The sequence below is a fragment of the Microplitis demolitor genome, chromosome 3 (genome assembly GCF_026212275.2).
Source record: "Microplitis demolitor isolate Queensland-Clemson2020A chromosome 3, iyMicDemo2.1a, whole genome shotgun sequence".
In the NCBI taxonomy this organism is placed as follows: Eukaryota; Metazoa; Arthropoda; class Insecta; order Hymenoptera; family Braconidae; genus Microplitis; species Microplitis demolitor.
The window spans coordinates 20,279,547-20,302,049 of record NC_068547.1 but is presented as its reverse complement, the minus strand read 5'-3'; the positions used below and the strand labels follow the sequence as shown (position 1 = coordinate 20,302,049).

The window sequence follows — 22,503 nt, the reverse complement described above, 5'->3', positions numbered from 1 at the left end:
ATAAACAACTCTCATGAGAACGACAAAAGCTCATGAGATTCCAAAACCATATATTTTCCTATTATTTTGTGACCAGTATATTTTCAATTAGTTTTTTAAAATATCCATTTATTTATCTGCTCAAGAAAAAAAGTTATAAGCCAAAGTGTGCAATTATAGTTTAAAAAAAAAGAAGAGAGAAATAAGGAGTAAAGATGTTTATTAATTTTTTTTTTTTTATCAACTGAATAAAATTAATGAAGGGAGAAGTAGAGGTTAAAGTAAAAAAAATATATTATATATAGTTTTATTAAATCCATAAAAGTAATACGGAAGTCTAAGAGAAGAGGGAATGTCATAAAACAGAGTAGCGGAATTCAATATAAAAAAAATAACCACGTCAAGTTTGTGTCAAACAACAGTAATATGAGATACGTAAACTACGATCCCTTTAGAGTAAGAGGGTAAATAAAATGTCGTATGGTTGTCGACAAAAATTACTAAAGGATCATGTCACTGTAGGAAATACATTTTCAAGCTCCTTCAAGTAAACTCTCATACCGTCTTACAGATGATACTCCTACGTCTTTTTTATTTCCTCTTGCCTTTAAGATGGTAGTAAATATATAGCCAAGGTGCTCTTTTCATCGCTATCTTCACCTATCGCACCCTTCGAACAGTACAGTAAAGCATCAGGGAGAAAGAGAGTCCTTTGACGAGCAAAGATGATTTGAAGTAATACAAAACATGTGGCAACGTTGATTCGCTACCCAACAATTCAACGGGTGACGTCAATGGTTACCTCTTACTTCACCCCTCGTATCCAACGACCTCTTCCATTCTCCGTCTATCCTCTGGCCTCTACTCTCAACTCTCCTCAACAACCCCCTGAGCCCACGCAACTTCACTCTTTCTCTCTTATTCAGTCTCATCGTCTCTCCCTTTTTCTCTCTCTTCTCTTCTGTTCTTCCTCGCACCCGCGTATTCTATAGTGCTCGCGCCCACGCAAAGACTGGGACTACTGGGCTATGCTACTCTGATGCTAGGGAAATCAGGAGATACAAAATTTCCACAAGCTTTTTTTCACCCCATTTTTTTCCTCTTAGTTTTTCATCTTTTATTCCAGACCATCACATCATCTATAATACCCACTAAAGTCTTTTCGTTTATTCTGATAATGTTTTGATAATTTCAATTTATTTTTTTTTTTTTTACCTGGTTTTTTTTCTACAAATTAATACTCATTAAATTCAACTAATAGTAATTATCGTTTATTAATACGAAAATAAAATAATGGAGAATATTGAATTATTTTTATCCATTAAAATTAAACGATTAAATAATTTTTTTTTTCAAGAATATTTTCAAGAGAAAGTAATTTAGGGGGAAGTTAATCAAGAAGGATCAATGAAAAAGAAAACAATAAAAACTGGTGTACATGTATAATGAAAAAATAAGTATGTGCTGTCGTGGTGTACAGGAAAAGAATAGGAGCTTTTTTCTCTTGATATGTGTACTCATGTACACCGAATTCGGCTCATGAGAACAGAGTGGCGACAACGTGGGCGTTAAAGCTGTGTATTGAGTCACGTGGGCGTTTAGTTCACTGTAGAGGTGATATTACTGTTAGGAGGTATAAGAAACATAAAAAGGGAGTAAAAGATAAAGAGAGCTAGTCTTTACAAAACAAGACAAGTAGAACTCGGTATACTGAGTAAAGCGATTGAGGGGAACTCAGGTCGGGTCAAATCTTTGTTTTTACTCCTGAATCAATTTATCTCCCTCCTTTTCTGTTCATCCCTCCTTCTCACTGGTTTCATATTCAAATTTTAAATCATATAAATTCATAGTTTCCATATTAAGCAAGATTTATTCAATTCGACTTGAATTACGTCAGCAATTTTATTTGTTATGCCATAATTTTTTATTAATCTCTAAATTAAACCTATCAAATATTAATTTAAAATTTAAAATCTTTTAATAAAATGTTAGTTCAGTTTTAATTGATCGCAATATTTCTTCTTTTATATACTTTCATTAATGCCTCTAGTTATGTCCATAATTACCAGCTTAAGTAGCCATAAAATGAATGAAAAATAATTTTACACTGCAGTTTTTAATCAAGATCTTTATACATTGCTTTTTACTGTACTCTTAATTGCTTACTTTTGCTTTAATGAACTTTCAAAATCAAGCTTTTACATTTTTTTTTTACTCAAAGCTCTCAAGTACGATTACTTATATTTATAGTATATTAATCATAAAAATGTTTTATATCTCGTATCCACTTTTTCTGACATACGAATGTTCTAAGATGATAAGTGTTGAAAGAATACAATAGAATTGTACCAAGTCAAGGATATATATTGGTATTTTTTCTCACTATTCTTAACAGTCTTTTCACATAGAAAAAAAAAATATCAACAAAAAGAAAATTAAAAAAAAAGTAAAAAATCGAGATAAAATAAAAAAAAGGGGATGACGATGAATGCTGGTGACTGGAGGGGATATCAGAGTAGGGATGGTTGATCGACCGTACCCACCTACACGGCTTCCGCCTCTCATTTGCCCTGAGCACCCCATTGCTACCCGGGACTTGTATCACGAGAGGTGTTGGCTCACTTCTGGATTGTCCACCGTAGAATACGGAGATACTCCACCAACTACTCAGTGATCTCGACAAAATTTAATTTTAACTAAACAAGTATCACAACAAAACTAATATTTATTTAGTTTTTACTCTTCAGAAAACTCGACGAGGTATTTGTTAAATTTACTTTTATATTTATTAATTACTTTATTATTTTTTAAATATTTATTTATTTTATTTTCTTTCATAAAACTTTCATTGATTTTTTTTTAGCGCAGTAGTCATTCGTAAATAATTTTTTCATGCAATTGCCTATGGGCTTATTCGAGGCAACAAGTGTCTGAATTCAAGCTTTACATTTAAACTCGTACGATTTTTTTTTTTCCGAGTCAGTTCATTGATCTCAATATTTCTCTGAATAATATAAAATATATGCGAATTTTAAATACACTAGATTAAAGCGGATTATAATTATGAATACAAAAGTAAAGAGAATTTGTTAGCGTATTGTTTGTCCCTCGTTATTTATTTTTCATGATATAGATTAATATGAATTTATATTTTATAAATACGATTAAAACTTTATGAATTATTTTGCAGATGACCTTCTTTCGGACGCGGCTTTTCTGCGTGGGAATCGTTGTCGTAGCAGTTGAATCATTAGCTACTGGATTATTGGAAGATGTTACCAAAGCTGATCAAATTATGCGACCTAAAGGTAACTATTTCAGAACTGCTTATAATAATCCTCAGTGATGATTAATTAATTAAAATTAAATATCTTTCTACAACGAATTACAGCAAAGCGAACGCAAGAAATTTTGATGTTCGGAAACCAACAAAACCGACGAATTGATAATGTAGCAGCAGCAGCGTCAGCAAATGTTGAAAAAAGTTAGTTGACTAATTAAATTGATTAATTAAATAATTAGCTGAGAGTATAAAATTAAATTGAATTTTTTTTTTATTTACTATCAGGGACACTTGGAGCTTCAGGATTTGAAGATGTAAAGGCAGCTTTATCTGATGAAGAGGGATTCAGTGACTACAAACAACCCTTGAACCCACTGTTTGAACGTGACAATCTTTCACCCTACGAAAAAAATTATCTGTAAATATTATGATTAAATATTATTGTTTGAAATATTAACTTGATTTGTTAGACTTAATATTAAATAAATCGTTTTTCTGTTTGTTGTTTGCTGAATTAATTAAGATACGGCAAGGTAATGATGAATGAGGTCAACGATGATTTACCAAGAAACTGGGAAATTCCACCGTACCCACGGTACTTTAACTACGGAGAAGACCGTCGTAAAAGATCCGAGAAAGCCGGAAGTAACAATAACTCCAGTCCTTCATCTACAGCTCGCCCAACGCAATCAACTCCACCTCCATCAGCAACAACAGCTTCTCCTCCACCCGCAACCACCCGGAGTACTCAGCGTACCAGTTTAGCTCAAGCAAAACGAAGGTAAGTTATTTTTCTTGTTATTCCATTTGGCATTATTGCCAAGTACTTATTTTTATGAACTATATTATACAGTAAAAAATAAAGAAAATTTATCGCGGCAATGACAATGATAATAATAATAAAGTCTAAAAAGCCAAGGGAAATTAATTTGAAAAGTTATTAAATAAGAATCAAAGTAAAAGCCATTAAGAGTTTTTTTTCCTTTTTATTCTCAACGACATCTCATTTATGTTTAATGAACATTACTGTCATGCTTAGTAAGTGTCAAGTAAAGAAAGTCTTTGCAGAAGCCCACCTGTAGATTGACATTCAACTGCACGGTCGTTTGAATTTGTAGAGAGGTCGATTGATCTGTTCTTACTGCCACCGCCCTTTCGCTTTGACCGTATCATCTGTCAACTGTGTCAACTACTACAGCCCTCTCTTTCTCTAACTCTCTCTGTCTTTGTTTTCTTCATTATTCTCTTTGAAGTCGGTCTATTGAATTTTCCACATGTTTTGTATTCAATACACCAGGTAATATCCTGACAAAACAATATTGTGAATCAACATGACATTTACTAAAGTTATGATGACGATTCGACAGACTTATTCACCCACATAACAATAATCTATCAAATCATCGTTTTCTATTTTATCAATGCAAACATTTTTATTTATTACTATATTCTAAAAATATCATCAGCTCGTATAATTTTATATCATGACAACTTGATATTTTTGATGTTTAACATCCCATCATGGAAGTCGTCATGAGACAACGAGACACGTAGAGTAAGTCAACAGGAGGTCAGACTTAATAATTCAATAGACGTATAAATAAAGAAATATAAATAGAAATAATTGGGAATAATACTTTTGGAGTTTTAGGTAAACTTATCAATCATTTTTACTTCCTTATTCAATTGAATCTCACATTACATCAATTACACCCTATATATTCTACTACACAAAGTCAATTTCTTGGCGCGCCGCAATGCTCGTCATTCATGAAAATTGAATATCCAATTACTTTGTCGAATATTATTGATGACAAAGTCAACTAGAGTTTTAGAGTAGTTCATCATCAACCAGATCTAGGATGGTAGTACATTGAATGTAATGTAATGGGCTTCGATACTTGAACAATAAAGTAAAATTTATTATATGAATGTTTACGTTATCTATCTCTATTTCTGTCTTTTTTCTACTCTCTCACTCTTGTTCTCGATAACTTCGTCACAGAATGAAAGCTATGTAGCTGTAATGCATACAGATGTATACGGGTATATAGAATCCTGTTTGAGTCCGCATACTGCGGCTGAGCGTTCGATACTCATGACGCAAAGGAAATAGAACGAGAGAAAGGGAAAATAGGAGAGTGAGCTTTAAGCTTCGTCGCTATATAGAACTTGGATGGTCTGCTGCGAAAAGCTGAATGGAGCTTCCAGGGAAACTAGGTCACAGTTAGAGGAGAACTACTGATGACTCGGCAGTTTGCCAGATAACAACATTAACCAATTTTCCTCTTCTACGGTTTTTCTACACAAACTATAAACTAGATGATGCTAGATACTAGATATTACTGCATTATTCTCTCGCTAAATGCATTAATATTATCTCATTTGCTTTGCCTCTATATTTTTACCATTAAAATTTGCTTAATGCAACAAATCTTTATTGGAAAATGTTTCTCTTGGGAATATCCATATATATTGTCGCCAGAGAGAATGAAAGTTTACTTCCTATTTCTTTGAAATTTAATTTAGTTCTTGTAAATGAAAATTTATTATAAGATTTTCTTGTTTTTATTTTAGAAAAATATTAAAAGATCAATATGTGATTATAACTTTCGTTTAAGACACAACTTAGTCTTGACATTTTTATTTTAACATAAATATTAAAACTTATTTAATAAAATATGCATTAAAAGTTTATTTGACGTTTTATTAAATAAAATATATGCACAAGAAACTTTTAAGTATAATTTTAAATATAAATGACATAAAGTTTTTATAGTCGTATATTTTTTAAAAATAAAAATATAAATAAGAAAGCTGTTACTTAGTTCTAATATGTTTTATTTTTTTTATTCACAGCCCTCCTATTTATTCAGAATTAAGGTATAAACGAGCTCTAGACCGTGAAGATCTTTTAGCTTTGCTGTCCCTTTGGGAAAACAGCTCTCGTAACAGGTAAAATAATATTTGTTTAATTTTTCTTATCATAATTTATCATGAGATAAAATAAAATTACCATTTTTTTCACATTTTTTTTGTTATATCTTTTACTAAAAGGTCTGTGTAACATAAAACAATACGTTTTATTTTTTTTTTATTATTTGCATTAGGAACTGGAGGAACTACGGCAATGATGAATACGAAAATATAGAAGATGATGGCAGCGTTGCAGGTCTGGATGATGAAGATCCACGATGTAATTATTTATATAATTTAATTTAGATTTCATTATCTTAGTGCGGATGTTAATTAGCTTTAAAATTAACGTTTTTTAGCTGGTACATGGTTAGAAGAACCTGTTTACTCTCCGCACCACTTTAATCTTAACTCAGATGCTGTACCTTCGGAAATTGGTATACCAAGAACTCACCCAGTTAATCCTTATGAACAATACAACACTCAGTATGTACCTCCCTATGAAAATACGCAGTACGGAGCAGCTCAATATGGTTCATTGTATCCTCAACACAATTATTACCCATCTGAGAAAAGGTTTATGGTCGCACGAAAACGTTCTCAGGTATAATAAATACATCAATTATTTTTTATTTATACAGGGGAGGGAAGGGTACTTAAGGCAATATTAATGCTCAATTATATTTACAAAAGTGATTTTGAAATGCTTTAAAAACATTTTAAAAAATTAACTTTTTTTGTAAAATTTTAGGGTCCCCCCACCCCCATATAAATAATTTAATTATGGATTAATGTAGAAATTTCTATTAAGAATGTGGTGTAGATAAGAATTTTTGCACTTGGTAAATATTTCCTAAGATAAAAAATTTTTTCAATAAAAATTTTGCTCTTAAACTACAAAAATATAAACAAATTTAAAAAATTCTAATCTGCGCTTATATTTTTCCTGGGTATTATATTTATGAGCTAATCAATATTAATATAGGGTAAATGTACTATTGGTCACTTTCGGGGTAGTTTTGGATACTTGAAAAATTTTAATAAAATAATTTATAAAAGACGCAATGACACAAAGAAATTAATTTTTTAAACGCGTACAGATACTTTAGTCACACTGTTGCAATGGAAATTTTATTTTATACTTTTTCATTAATTAAATGTCTAAAAATGGAGCAATGGCCACAAATAGTACTTTTACCTTAATCAGGAATTATACCAATAAATAAAAATAATAACTCTTTTAGGGGAACGATTTCTATACCGGTCACAACCGCGATGACTTCGTAAGCTTTTCCCCGATGATGAACTCACTACCTCAACGATATCTCAATTATCCTCAACGCATGCTTTATTAATTCAATTAATCGTCGCTCTATGATTCTGTTGGAAACAAGAAACAAGAAATAATGGTCATGAGTTATGATTCATTTGCATAAGTCCAGGTATCTTCAGATTAACGTTAACAAGTTATACAGAAATAACTAATATATATTATTTTTAATTTCAATTATCTTTACTAATGTAATTAAAAAAAATAATAACGCGGGTCTGGAGATTTCTGACTTAAAATAAGATTGAAACCATTACGTTTACAAAAAATATTTACATGGTGTGTCTTAAATTTATAACGTGATTTTTGGAAGAAAGACTAAGGATCAAGAAATGAATAAATACATTCATGTTACTAATTAATTATTACAAAATATACAAATTATTATATATGAAGTAAATAATATGACTGATTTACTAAATTTAAGTATACGTTTATTAAATAATTTATTATTTATTATTATAAAAGTGAATTATTAAACTTTGTTTTCATTTATTAGTTGGATTAAAAGTTCACACGACACAGTACGAGTTTTAACTTCATTTTATCTATTGACAGCATGAATTTATTATTAAAATATAATTTTACAACAATAATATTATATAGAGTTAATTAGATATTCCAAAATTGTAAACTAGTTTATGATTAATATGGAAAATTTATAATCAAATGAAACCTATAACCAGAACGACATACAAGCTTTAACTATACGTTAATAATAGAATTATTTAGATCAAAGGATCCCTATGGGTTCGCTAAAGTCTATTTATTAAGGCCATTAAACTTTGAGTAAACACAGTAATTAACTTATTCCCGTTCAAGGTTTGTGCTCTAGATACTCTTTGAATTTGAATCATTTATTAACTTGACTATTATTTTCAACACCATACAATTTTAGTGTAAAACGCACAATAATTTGATACTCGAAAAAAGAATATAAAATTTTTATGGCACTGTTTTAAATTTTGAACATTTAATATCATTAATTTTAATTATATTAACACCAAGACAATTAAAAAAATTACTGGTTTGATATAATATATAACTTATTATATATAAATTATAAATACATATAATATATTTATAGAATTTAGTAAGTGCTTAATTTTTAAAATAAATTCGACCGTACGTGTCGTGTGATTAAATCATATATTTATTTTAATCGCTAATTATTATTGTAAACATTTAACATACTACATATACCTCTGTGAAATTATGTAAAAATACAATGCAACTGAATTTGTCAATGAAATTTATATGAAATTAAAATATAAATTAAGTATAAAAGTAGTTAACTTTTTTATTAATTTTAGTCGCAGAAAAAATATATGCAAACATTTAATTAAAATCTTGCATTGTATTCATTCAAATTATAAAGCTCGTTGTTTAATTTATTATATGTGGTAATATAATAATAAAACAAAAAAATACGCAGCTAAAGAGATAAAATCGTCTTAAATTAAAGTTATTATTTGTCCGTGTACGCCAAATGTAATTTAAAAACAAAAAAAAAACTGTTTCTTAATATCTTAAAAATTATAAAGTCTATATATATATATATTTATACATATATATAATCATTGTGCTATAAATTAAATGTAAAATCTCATATCTTTTTTAATGAAATTATTTCCTTTATATTTAAACATTTAAAATTAATACACACATTAAATTCATTATTTCACACGATAATGATTCAAAAAAAAAGTATTTGATCAAATGCTAAACGACAATTAATTTCTTCGATACTTAACTTAAATTTGTTTATAAATAATATATATAAATAAAGGAAAATAAACTAAACAAAGTAGAATAAAAAACTCAGATGAAGAATATTGGATGCTAAGCCAAGGATGACTGATAAATAATAAAAAATATGATACCGAAATGAAATATCGGTAAATTTAATAGTATTTTTTTAATAGCCCTTTATCTACTAAATGATAAATACAAAAAAAAGTAACAAACAAACTAAAGCTATATAGAGTGTAACTTTATTTATCTAATGAATATTTCGTCGAGTTATATTTTTTTAAGTGAAGGGAGATGAAGTGAAGTCATAACTAAAATGCATATAGATATTTATGTATATACATGTATATTTATTAATAATTTGATTATTATTATTTATTAACATCATCTGTAATACTCATCATATTAATAATAAATAAACGTCATCGGCGTCAATTGAGTTCCTAGTCAACGTACATTAAAAAATTGTGACTGACATATCAGCTTTGCTTTACGTACTTGATCAATTTATTGTTCAACTGCTTATGCTTTATTTTTTTATTAAATTAAAGTAATTATTCTTCTGAGTGGACGAGGACAGATGAATTGTGTTGTGGCACTTGAAAAGTGTTAAGCGGTCCAACCGTGTACATTTTAATCATTTAGTTATTAATCTTTTTACTACTCCTGTGGTTATTGTCAATAATATATTTATTTTAGTGCTAAAGAAATAAAAATTATTTACGTAAATTAAATTTATTAAAAAAATCATTTGTACTATTTGTTAGCTTTGTGATAACTGAGCGAAATTTAGTGATCTTATTCTGATTATTTTCTAAAATTAACATTGATGGTTTGTCGAGTGATGTATAACGACTGTAAATTACTATTAATATTAAAACGAAAAAAAAAACAATAAAATCTATTGCTTATGCACTTATTGCAAATCCTCACTTAAAATTTAATAATTCAAACCGACGTAAGTTTTCAATAATTATTTATAATCGCGACTGGTCACTTTTTAGCTTTATAAAATTAGATATTAGAAACTTAGGGATAGTTTAAAGAAGAGTTTATCTAAAGTCCTTACTAAGGAGTTAAAGACGTACTCGAGATAAAGCTGTAGGCTAATCTGGTACTAATGTACATGGAAAATTATGTCATTGATGTAAAAATAAAAAATGTTCATCAGATCGCTGTGTCCTGTAGTATAATATATATTGATATTTTATAATTTAAATAAATGAACAAATATATACAGTCAAATACTAGTAAAAATCCGGAAGCAATATTTTTAAAAGGAGTTTACATGTAACATTAAGACCAGTCATGATACTAGACTATCACTAAATTTTTTTTTATGTTTATAAAAATAATTTTTAGATTTCTTTGCTTTTATTTAATAATATCTAATTTAAATATGATACTAAAATTATTCGAGGTCTAGTAATTTTTTAATTTTTTTAAAAAACCAGAAATTAAAAAAAAAATACTTGAGAAAATTGCGTCTATAGTTTTTTTAATTTTCCACATGTGTTTATTTTTAGATTTTTAACTAAATTGTTGGAGAAAAATCCGAAAATTATTAATTGTCTACTAATATCAGGATCATATTGAAAGATTATACATTAAAAAAAAAAATCAAGAGTTGATGTCGAAATATTTCCATCAGTTTGCAATTTTATATAAAATTTATTAATCAAAGTTATTACAATGATTAATGTTTTTTTTTATGCGCGTATTTATTTCGCCGGTCTCTGCTGCGACTTCGTCTACGGTCTTTTCTTTCTTTGCTTCTACTCCGTTCTCTACGCTCGTTTCTTTCTCTACTCTTACTTCTACGTCGCTCCTGTCTTTCTTTTCTGTCTCTGCTTCTACTTCTTCTGCGTTCTCTCTTTTCCCTACTTCTACTTCTCCTGCGTTCACTTCTTTCTCTGCTTAGACTTCTTGGTCGTTTTTTATCCTTGACTGGACTCCTGTCTCGTGCTTTCCTTTCTACCGGTTTAGAATTTTTATTTTCCTTTTTGTTATCCATACGATTGTCATTTTTATTTTTACGATTTTCCGTTCGTTCATCATTATTGTATAAAAATCCTCTTCCTTTTCCTTTCCAGCGCATTTTAGACACCGATTGAGAAAAGTCTACATGAATTCTTCTGTCATCAATCAGCACATTGTCCATTTTAAAATATGCATCTTCACAGCTCTTACGTTCTGCAAATTCAATGAATGCATATTGAAGTGAATCACCTGTCTGATGATCTCTAATTACCTCACATCTATAACACAAAAAATAAAATAAATTACATTATTTAAATAAAAAATTTAATTAGATACATATTTATAAAAAATTAAAATCCTAAATAATATTAAAAAATATCTTACCCAACTATTTTTCCAAATCTACTAAAAATAATTTCCAAATCATCATCGTTAGTTACAGGATTTAATTTACAAACAAACAAAACATTTTCAGGTGGTGCAATTTCAGCATCAGGAATATCACCAACAATTTCAAGAATAGTCGCTGCTGCTTTAGCTTCCTTGTCTTTTCTCATTTCAGCAATTTCCTCTGCTGTCATACCAGCTGTATCATCTATAGCTTCATCAGCGCCAATTCGATCACTCTTACAAAATTCTTCCGTTGGTCCAGGACTACGATCAGGAATAACCAAACCCTTAGGATCGTCATAAGGGTCCTCCAGGATAACAGTATGAGAGATACGAATATCCTGAAGAGGGCGGTGGCCCACATCATCACAAATAGCCTGATTGAATTTTAAAATCACATCAATCCCTTCAACAATTTCACCAAAAACGCAGTGTTCTCCGTCAAGGGACTGGAGATTCCGACCGAGAGTGATAAAAAATTGCGAGCCGAGCATATTATCACCACAATTTACCATTGATAGCAAACCTACTCGGTCGTGTTTTATTTTCGGCATCTGTTCAGCTTCATAATAACGTGCTTTCTCACCTAGCACCATTCCATAGACACTTTCTCCACCTTTGCCAGTTCCTGTAGGGTCACCAGTTTGCGCAATAAATTCTCTCTCTATCGTGTGAAACAAACTCCAGTTGTAATATTTTATTTTGCATAATTTCAAAAAATTTCGGCATGCTGAAAAATATCAAACTATTTAGTATCATTTATTTACCAAAACATTTAATTATATTTTGTCAATTATTCCTTTAAAATAAAAGTTCCAATTATTGACACCAAAGAAATTATGACAGACATAAAAAAATTTATTTAGATTTAATATTAAAATTAAATATTTCCCATTAAAAATATAAAATTTCCTATGACCTCTAATGTGTAAATTATTGACAGGCCACAAAAACTAGAGTTCGCAATTACTTTTCTGTTTAGTTATTATTATTTTTACAAATAATATTTGATTTATTTATAAAAAATAAAAACTTGTCAATGTCTGCTATTTTCAGTATCATCAATAATCGGTACTCTGTCAATAATTGGATCTTGTACTTAAAAACTTAATAAATATGCTCACTTTGCGGACGTTCATCAGTAAATAAATCAACTGTAAAATCGCCTATAGTTGTCTCAATAACTACAGACATTTTATTTATTAATAATCACTGATGATTATAATTATTTTAACACAAACGCAATTACATACAAACGTTTAAATTTATAGGTTATATGTAAGTTTGTTGTGTTTTTAAAATTAAATTACTGGAGTGTCATTTAATCCACTTGGAGCGCTGAAGTAAATAATTTTCATCAGCTGATAAGGTATTGATCTATATATTTTCGCCGTCCCATAAAATATACATAAAATGTTTATCGACAAAAATACCTTTCTGGGAATCCTTTGTTTTTATGCATAATAATTTTATATATAACAGCTTTAGCCCGTTAGTTCTGAATTGAAACATACAAAAGAAACTACATAAGTGACAGCCCAAGATTTATTAAAATAGCCAAGTGCATCGTCTAGAAAAGTAAAATTATTTAAAATATCATAGCTTATAATTTAATTTATTTAAAAAACTCTTAAAAGTATTCAATATGTTGCCAATGGGAATTCCAATGATAATGTTAGGTGTTGTGGTTGGAGCTGTAACAGCATCTGCATTTTATTTTATGAGACGAAATCAGCAACACAATTATCATACATATAAATATGATAACAATCGATAGTAATTAAATGGCAACTTTATTATGTTAATTATTTTGTATTGGACTGATTTCATTTTTTTATTTTAGTGAACGACCTAAACCAGAAAGAGCTCATAACCTTACTTGTCCATTTTGTGGACGGCCAACAGTAGCCAATGATTATCCGTTAGCATGTGGTCACTTGTGTCATGTAACTTGTTTCAGAAGTCGACCTCTTGGTATTAGAAATGTACGTATAATAATTAAATCTATAAACATTAATAATTATGTATTTGTAACTGATATACATTTATATTTATCTAGATTTGTTCATTTTGTCATGATGATAATCAAGATGAAGTAATATTAAGATCATCTTCACGATCACACGAAGATACTAGACAGCGAACTAATCGTACAGCTCGATCAAGTGAAACTAGAAACGATTTGACACCTGGGAAACAAACTTCAACATCAGGTTCAGTCTCAGAATCATCTTCACGATTATGGGAAACTAAGCAACCAATTGGAAGTCCGACTACGTCTAGTGAAACTGAAAATATTTCGACTCCTGAAGTAAAAACTCCAACACCAGGTTCTGCATCACCAACAGAAGATTCAAAATGTGCGTACTGTCAAATTCCAATGAAAGGTCTTGCTGATAGTGAACGATTACCAAATTGTCGTCATTATGCACACGAACAGTGCATGAAAAAATTATTTCACATAGCACAGGTATTATTGAATTTATTATTTTAATAACTATTATTTATTTGTACTTAGTATTTACTGTTTTTAGTGCCGGACTTGTAATCTTAGTGGTGACTCATCAGACTCTGCAGTAGACGAAACGGAATTTCCGTCACGTGTATCTCACGACTACTAATTAATAATTAATTGTCTGATTAGAATTTAAATAACTTTAAGATTAATTTATATCAATCATATTATGAGCTATAGAAAATAATTAATTTTTTAATTTCGATTTATCTCACTATACAATAAGAACTTATTATTATAGATAACGATTTGTTACACGGATAGAATGACGATATATTTTCATATATATTATATATTATCTGATAAATAAATTGCACTTGGTGATAAAACATTTTTAATTTAACTTACAATTACCATCAAACATTTAACTGGTGCTTCAACTTGAGTCAGTAAGATGAGCTTATTTTCAATATCGACCTGCAATAGTCAATAATTTTATTTGCTAGTGAAAGTATCGATTTATTAATAATTAAAAATATATTTTAACAATACTAATAATTTGAGGGATAAATAAATATTGTAAAATGGCACATCATCTGGGTGGTTTAGTAATTGAACTCGCTATTAACGTAGTATGTTTGGGTATTGACTACTTAATCAGTAGAAATAAAAAATCAAACAATAAAAGGTATACAACTTATCAAATATATATATTTTGATAGTAATAATCGATTAAATTTTTTAGTAAACCTGACAAGCCAGATCTTGAAAAAAGTAAGTGTTCAGTATGTGGAAAAAATTTGAAATCGAAATTAAAACATCGTAAACTAGAATGTGGTCATACTTGTCATAAATCATGCTATCAATCTGGATTTAAAGTAAAGTAATTTATTGTATATAAAAACTTGAATAATAAATTACATACAAATCATAAAATTAAATATTATTATTTTACAGGCATGTAAATGTTTGTTAAGATGATGAAAAATAATTTAATTTTATATGAATTATTGTTAAAAATTATTAGACATCAGCCAACTGAGTGAAGTTTCTGATGATACTGAAGTCAGCCGACGTTGAATAATTTTTTAATTTTTTAAAAACTATAACTTATAAAAAAAAAAAAAATTCAGAAAATTGCACCTATAGTTTTTTAAATTAAGTGTTTGTATATATTTTTAATTGTTATTTTTTCTTTTAATTGAATTATTAAAAAAAAATTCGAAATTTATTAATTGTCTGCTATTTTGAAGGCTCCTTGAAGTTGGCCCCTTTCAAATTTTTTTTTACACTTTTTTAGAATTTGATTATTATAAATCGTTTGTCCGTCGTTTGTCTTTGAATGTTCGTCATTAATAATTGTTTGTCCTAATTTTGTTTATTTATAAAAAATTAAATAAAAATTGATTGTTTAGTTAGCCCCCCCTATGCAAATTATAATTTTATTCTATCATATTTGGTCTATAATTATCTATAAACGTTTGTTCGATCATTAATTGCGTTTGTCCTATTATGAAAAACAATTTTTAACTATTATTTAGTCATTTTCATTTCTAAATTTTTCAATTAACAAAGGTATATACTGCGCATGCGCACGTTATATTTTCATCAAACCGAATTTTCTCATCTGCTGATCGTCGCTCTCATAGAAATTTGTTTGCTTGCTTACCAAATTTTCGGAGTACGTGATTGACAGAATAATCCATGGTTATTGTTGACAATAATTTCTACAATATTTTATGAAAAATTTAAATAATATTGTGCGAAACATTTTCAGTTATTTCTTGGAAGGTAAATAGAAATCTGATAAAATTATTATAATTACTGGCACTACAATAAAAAATGTAATATTTATTTTTGTTTCTAGGCAATGGAGTATATTTTATCAAACTCCATTTTAGTAAAAATATTTTGTGATTTAATTCAGTATGGATCATACGTGATAAGAATGGAGTGTATTTGTTGTTACTTTCTGACAATGTATTTCCCAAATTTTTTACTCAAGATTCCGTGGTCATCTTTAATTCACTGTAAGTTAAAAAAAATTTTACTATTTGTTTCCAATTAAATAACGAATTTTCATCTTCAACGCTTTTATCAAGCACGTCTGTATATAACCTGTCTAGTACTTTCATTACACATTATGGATGATACTAATGAGACATACGGAAAATTTGTATTTTTTGATAAATCAATTATTAGAATAAGTATTTGTATTGAATTGTAGTGGTTTCAAAAAAGACTCATAAATAAGACTGTTCAAAACCGTAACCCACTTATTTTTAATTGATTTTATTAAATAATGGGCCGACAGATAAAATCACCGAAATGAGATGTTGGCCATTATTAATGTGAGATTAAAAGACTTGTCGATTTATTAAGTTCAATTTTTATTACAATTAGAATTTTCGTTTTAATTAAAGTAGAGTAGAGCTATTATTATTATATAATAAATTAAAAATTGTCTTGGACAGATTGGAGTAATAATTTAATTGTATACTTAGAATAAAGACATTTTTAGCATAACTATACAGTGCTCCTTATGCATAACTAAAAACTAAAATAAATAATTAAAACATTATGATTGTGAAAATTTAAGAGACATCTATTTGTTTACTTATTTTTTTTTTTTTAGTGAATACTTTTAGTGCTAAAACCATGCAAAAAGCAGATGAAATAAGAGCTCTGTTAAAAAGCTAGTATACAGCTTGAAATATTTATCAAGCTGAATAGATGAGCAGGCGTATGACACCGGTATAGATACGATCGATTCGCGCCGCCACGTTTCGCATATATATATATGTGTTTGAACGTGTACTTGGCGCGAGACACGACCTTATATCCGGATCTTCCAAAGCTTTAATGAACTTATTTGAACATTAGTCAAGTAAATGTGCAGTTGTATCTTTTTTATTCATGAGTGCGTAAAATTTTTTTTTTTATTCAATGATGATCCATTACTTTTTAATCAGTATTGACTCACATAACAATAAATTCAATCAATTTTTTTTTATTTCATACATTCATTTTATATACTCATTAAATTTATATTTATAAATATTTTTTTGTATTACAGGTTATTAAATTTTCGACATAAGACATTTACATTTAATATAATGAATACTACGAGTGTATTTCTGTGCCGATTTAACTTAAGAATGAAAATATCCAATTTGATTATTTATAAAAATAATTATTTCGTTTTATATATTTGTATGGTAAGTTTTATTACTGTTAAAATTTTATTGATATAAAATAAAAGATTGTAAATTAATCATAAGTCGATAAATTCATTTTCTATCGGAATTCTGTGTTTTACCAATTATTTATTGATGTCAATTTAAAATGTTAAAGTATAAATAATTTATAAATGATGTAAATCGTATAAAATATTAAATTGAAAAGTTTTTTAGTTTTTTTATTTACGATTTTGCTAGTATTTTTTAATAGACATACGTGTATATTTATACATATATACGTTTTTGTGTTAGATTGTATCAGTATTTCCAAACAAATGACGAACGACAATCATTACATTGTTATACGCTATGGTATCAGTTATCTTTAGCTTTAACCAACGTGTTCAATAATGAAAAATTAATAATTTTATAATTTATATCTAAACAAATAATTCTTTTTCCAACTTAAATGCGTTATTTCTTCTAATAAATACATTATTTATTTATATTTTAAATAGTTGATTTAAAAACTATTGCTTGTTATAAATAAGCTGTATAATCATTAATAAGTAAGTCATCTCAACCACACAAAAACTATCAAAAATTACTTATTTAATTATTAATACTTTTTTTCTTTTTTTTTTTTTTTTTTTAGAATATACTCAGCAGCAAATTTTAATAATGCCAGCGGTATCAGCAGTACCTGTCACTTTAGCAGTTCGTGTATTGAAAAAATACATAACACACTTTACTACAGACAAATTACCACAGCATTCCTCACCTGTATGGAAAAGCATTGCCAATGACATCGAAATCCAAGGATTGTGGACTGTTGATGCTGTACGAATTAATGTACGACAAGATCGAAGAAAAATTTTAACTCTCGCTCGAGAAGAATGCGGAATTTTCATCCATAATAAAGAAGGAATTTCTCATAAGCTGAATGATTCAACTCATGATCATGATGACGTTGACACCACGTATGATTTAGATGATAATGAAAAGGATGAAGATGGTGATATCAAGGATTTTGATTCTAACGAGTGTGACGATGATGATGAGCGTGAAAATTTCGATGTATTAATCACAAGAGAGCAATGGAATGAAATGAAACGTGATGAACCACTTATTTGTAATGGACGGAGATATCCTGGATTTAAACCTGGTGTATGGACCAATATTGTTTCATTTGCTTTTTGGGAGCAGTATCGCCTCAAATGTGCGTTTGTTTTTAAACGGGGTAAAATCCATGAAAGTGGTAGTAATTATGCAGTCATGACTGGACGTTGTAGAGATCGCACTTGTCGAAATCCTCTTTTCGGAATAATTAAAAATCCTCCTGGAGATGAAGGTCCTGTCTTCATAACCATGAAGTGTCGAGATACAAGATTTTCAAAGCACGCTGATGTCAAACGTCCTCTTAATGGTAAGAAACGGAATGGTGTTCAAGAAAGATTACTGCGCACAGGTGTATTGGCTTGGCGAAAAGAAGAAGCCGAAAAAATTTTGAAACCAGGAGATACCGGATCACCGTTTTTATATGATTCGAGTACTCTACATCAAGCCAAAAAAGAAGCTTCGGACAAAGAACTTGGGATAAAACCTGATGATCGAAGAGATGTTATATTAACTATACGCAAGATGAACGAAGATCCATGCTTTGCGAATTCTATTTTAGCAATTGGTGATACCCCATTCTACTTATTTTATGCAACTCCAACTCAGTTCCACACTTATGCAGAATATCTGCGCATTTACCGGAAATATTCATCAATATGCATAGATGCGACTGGTGGTTTAGTGAAAAAATTGACTGACTCTCGAGATAAAAAAACTGGTTATATATTTTTGTATCAAGTCGTGATTAACTTTAAAGGCACTTCCATCTCAGTTTATCAGATGTTATCAGAAACCCATGATGCCAAGTTTATTTCTTTTTGGCTTTCAAGGTGGGTCCAGAAAGTTAATCCACCACGCGAAGCAGTCTCTGATGGATCTAAAGCACTTTTAAATGCAATGTCAGATTCATTCAATGGTAAATCTCTGAAGGAATATATTAATTTCTGTTTTGAAAATCTGATAGGTAATACAAATTTAGAACCGCGCACTTTCATACGCTTGGACACAGCACACTTTATTCATTCTGTCAGCAGATGGGAATGTTTTCAATCAGTGCTTCATAAAATTGTAAAATCTTTTTATCTCTATTGTACAGCACTTATGATTGATTGTAAACGATTATCTCAACTGGAAGGAATTTTTATCTTGACATTAATCGTATCTGGTACTGAGTTTGAAGATTCAATTATTTCTGTGTCTGATGACTGTATAATTACTCCAGTAGAAGCTAGAAATCAATTAGAAAAGTTCATTTCAATTTGCAATCCTGACTTGACAGTTATTGATTCTATTGAAATTGACACAGAAAAAACTATGATTTTCGATCAATCATCGTGTGGTGTCGATAAGAATGGATGGTCTTTAGCTCTTTTAGTATGGATTGATAATCTCTGTAAAAAAGCTAATACTATAATCTTCACTGGAAGCAAGCTTAACAGTTTTTATATGCCTAAACTATATGTTAGACTTGTTGAAATAATCAAAGAGTTTCCACTTTGGACAAATGTGTGCACACCTGATACGATGCCACGAGCAACGTCTAGTTATATAGAGGCTGATTTCAAAGATTTAAAAATGAATTTGAAAAAAAAAGTAAAATTACCTACAACAGAAATCAAATTTCTGAAATTACATATTGTTGATCTTTTAGGTGGTGTAAATATATTTCGTTCAAAATTGACAAAGTTCGTGGTCGATAATTGTTCTGAAGAAGAATTAAACAAACCAAAAGATGAAAATTTGTTTGAAAATTGGAAGGGGTTGGGAAAGGATGGAAATTCAAACGATTACGACTGGATAGATGATTACGTGAACTCATCAATGGATAAAGATGATCAAAATGATTCTTTAAGCCCGTTGAAAGACAAAGATGGCTTAAATTATTCTGTAAATCTATCAGAGAGTCATATTGATCACAATTATAGTGCAAACTATTTGGAGGAAAAAAATGATGCAAACAAAATTATTAATATTAGTTCCACTATAACAGAAAATGATAACAGTCTAACTGCAATATCATCAAGGAATCGTCACGATGAAGATATTATCGCTGCCGCTCATACTGGAGATGATAATAATACTTTAATTACATTATTATCAAAGGATCTTCATGATCAAGATAGTATTATTACCTCCGATGCTGCTAAAGACGTTAATAATAATTTGAATATGTTATTATCAAAGAATCATCATGAGCAAGACATTAGTATTGCTACCACTGATGCTGGGGATCCTAATGATGGTTTAAATATATTATTATCAAAAAGTTATCACCATCGAAATGATGTTATTAAATTGAGAAATCCTAATAATTTATCAAAAGTGATTGAGAATGACAATAAAAAAAATACTCCGGAATTATTAACTATGAAACAACATATCGGGCCTTTATCAGCAGCTGTTGAAGCTATGGTCCAACAAAAATCCATTAATAAAGAAGTTGGTCTATATTTTCAAAATTTCCCTGAAATTAAACTACGAAATAATTTAGTGGACGTGAAAAAAACTAAAATTTTCTTACTAGGTAATGGTAACAAGAGTGGTCCAGTTGTATTTAATGGAAAAAAATGGACAGCACTTAATACTTGTCCTTTTGACACAATAATTCAATTAATATTTGTTGGCGCATTAGATAGTACACGTTTTCATAAATATATCACAAATTTAGATATTCCTGTATTTAAATTTTTGAATGACTTTATGAAAAAAGGACCAACAAAAGAAATTTATCAACAACGCATGTCTATTTTACATCCTATTTATAATGTTTCTATTGTAGATAAAAAACAATTAGAAGAAAAAGACATGATGAAAATTAATGTTTCTCCCACTATTAATTGTTATGATAATATCAGCAAGTTGTGGCAAACTTTACTTAAAAATGCGCCAAGCGTCATCGAAACTTCATTTTGTTCAAATTCTTCGTGTCAAGTACACACTCAAGCTTTTCCAGTTCTTACTGTCAATCATAAAACGATTGATCGTTGTGGATTTATTGCTCTCGAAAAAGCTTTAAGTTTCTACAATAAAATCTTTAATGTTCAGTGTCGGTTTTGTAACAAAGCAAAAGCAACCCGTGTTACTGTTCCTAAAGAGTATTTATTTTTAGAATTAGATATACGTGGCAATATCAATGCATCAAGTGGCAAAAGATGTAAATTAAGTCAATTTCCTACTCATTTAAACTTAAAAATAACAGATAATGGGTCTGAAACTACTCTACGTTACCGGTATACTTATTGCTTTTAACAATATTTAATTTTATGTCTACAATTATGACTAACTTTTGAAATACTGATTGATTTTTAGATTATCTGGAGTAGCAGCGTATCGAACTGGCCATTATTTTGCTTACTGTCGACGATTGTCGGGCAGTTGGCAAATTTACAATGATTCTTCAGCTAAACCAGAATCTGCAGCTCTCAGTACTGAAGTTGAACCCCACGGAGCTTATTATATTTTAGAATAATACAGCAATAATGAAAATACTATTAAATTTACGTCTTGTGAAATTATTATGTTAATTTTATTTTAATGTTACATTTCTTATAAATAATTATATATGAAGAAATCAAAAATATAATATTGAATACAGAATAATAAATGTTATTTCATATCATTTTATATCAATAATAAATAAATAAATTATTTATAGTATAAGCAAACTTCGAATGAAAATTCATTTCACGGACATGTAGCTATAACATGTACATAAAGCTCGAAATAATGTAAATTTTTTATTTCAATTAAAATATTTATAAAGACTATTTACTGAGATATGTACAATGCTACGATAAATATTCTATTAATGTTTTACTCGTATTAATTAATAATTATTCATTTTTATACTATTGACGAACGCTCAAGAATTCTTTATTGCATTGACTACAAATATGATGCCAATTCAATATTTATTTACATGATCCTGAAGTTTAGAGACAATTAACAATTTTCGATTTTTTTTTTTTCAACAATTATATTTGAAGAAAAACCAAATTAAACATATGCACATGTAGAAAATTTTAAAAACTATAGAATTTAAAAAAATCCAAAAATTATTAGACGTCGGCTAATTTCAGTGTCATTAATTTGTTGATAAAAAATTAAGAAAAAAAATGCC

General features: G+C 28.8%; 3 protein-coding genes across 3 annotated transcripts; 2 read left to right on the top strand and 1 right to left on the bottom strand.

Annotated features, from left to right (window-relative positions):
* Positions 1 to 2,575: 2,575 nt before the first annotated feature.
* LOC103577499 (prohormone-2) lies at positions 2,576 to 7,911 on the top strand. The gene is made up of 9 exons (XM_014444235.2): positions 2,576 to 2,739; positions 3,170 to 3,287; positions 3,371 to 3,463; positions 3,548 to 3,680; positions 3,786 to 4,043; positions 6,122 to 6,217; positions 6,373 to 6,458; positions 6,538 to 6,782; positions 7,423 to 7,911. Exons 2-9 carry the CDS (start codon positions 3,170 to 3,172, stop codon positions 7,531 to 7,533), a joined length of 1,140 nt encoding a protein of 379 aa, XP_014299721.1. The 5' UTR covers positions 2,576 to 2,739; the 3' UTR covers positions 7,534 to 7,911.
* Positions 7,912 to 10,907: 2,996 nt separating this feature from the next.
* Positions 10,908 to 12,927, bottom strand: LOC103577497 (peptidyl-prolyl cis-trans isomerase sig-7). Its single transcript, XM_008558152.2, has 3 exons — positions 12,755 to 12,927; positions 11,625 to 12,360; positions 10,908 to 11,518 (listed from the first exon to the last, which is right to left on the bottom strand). Exons 1-3 carry the CDS (start codon positions 12,822 to 12,824, stop codon positions 10,957 to 10,959), a joined length of 1,368 nt encoding a protein of 455 aa, XP_008556374.1. The 5' UTR covers positions 12,825 to 12,927; the 3' UTR covers positions 10,908 to 10,956.
* A 105-nt stretch (positions 12,928 to 13,032) lies between these two features.
* On the top strand, positions 13,033 to 14,415 carry LOC103577498 (uncharacterized). The gene is made up of 4 exons (XM_008558153.3): positions 13,033 to 13,406; positions 13,474 to 13,615; positions 13,690 to 14,100; positions 14,165 to 14,415. The coding sequence occupies exons 1-4, from the start codon at positions 13,276 to 13,278 to the stop codon at positions 14,249 to 14,251; spliced, it is 771 nt and encodes a 256-aa protein (XP_008556375.1). The 5' UTR covers positions 13,033 to 13,275; the 3' UTR covers positions 14,252 to 14,415.
* The last annotated feature ends 8,088 nt before the right edge of the window (positions 14,416 to 22,503 follow it).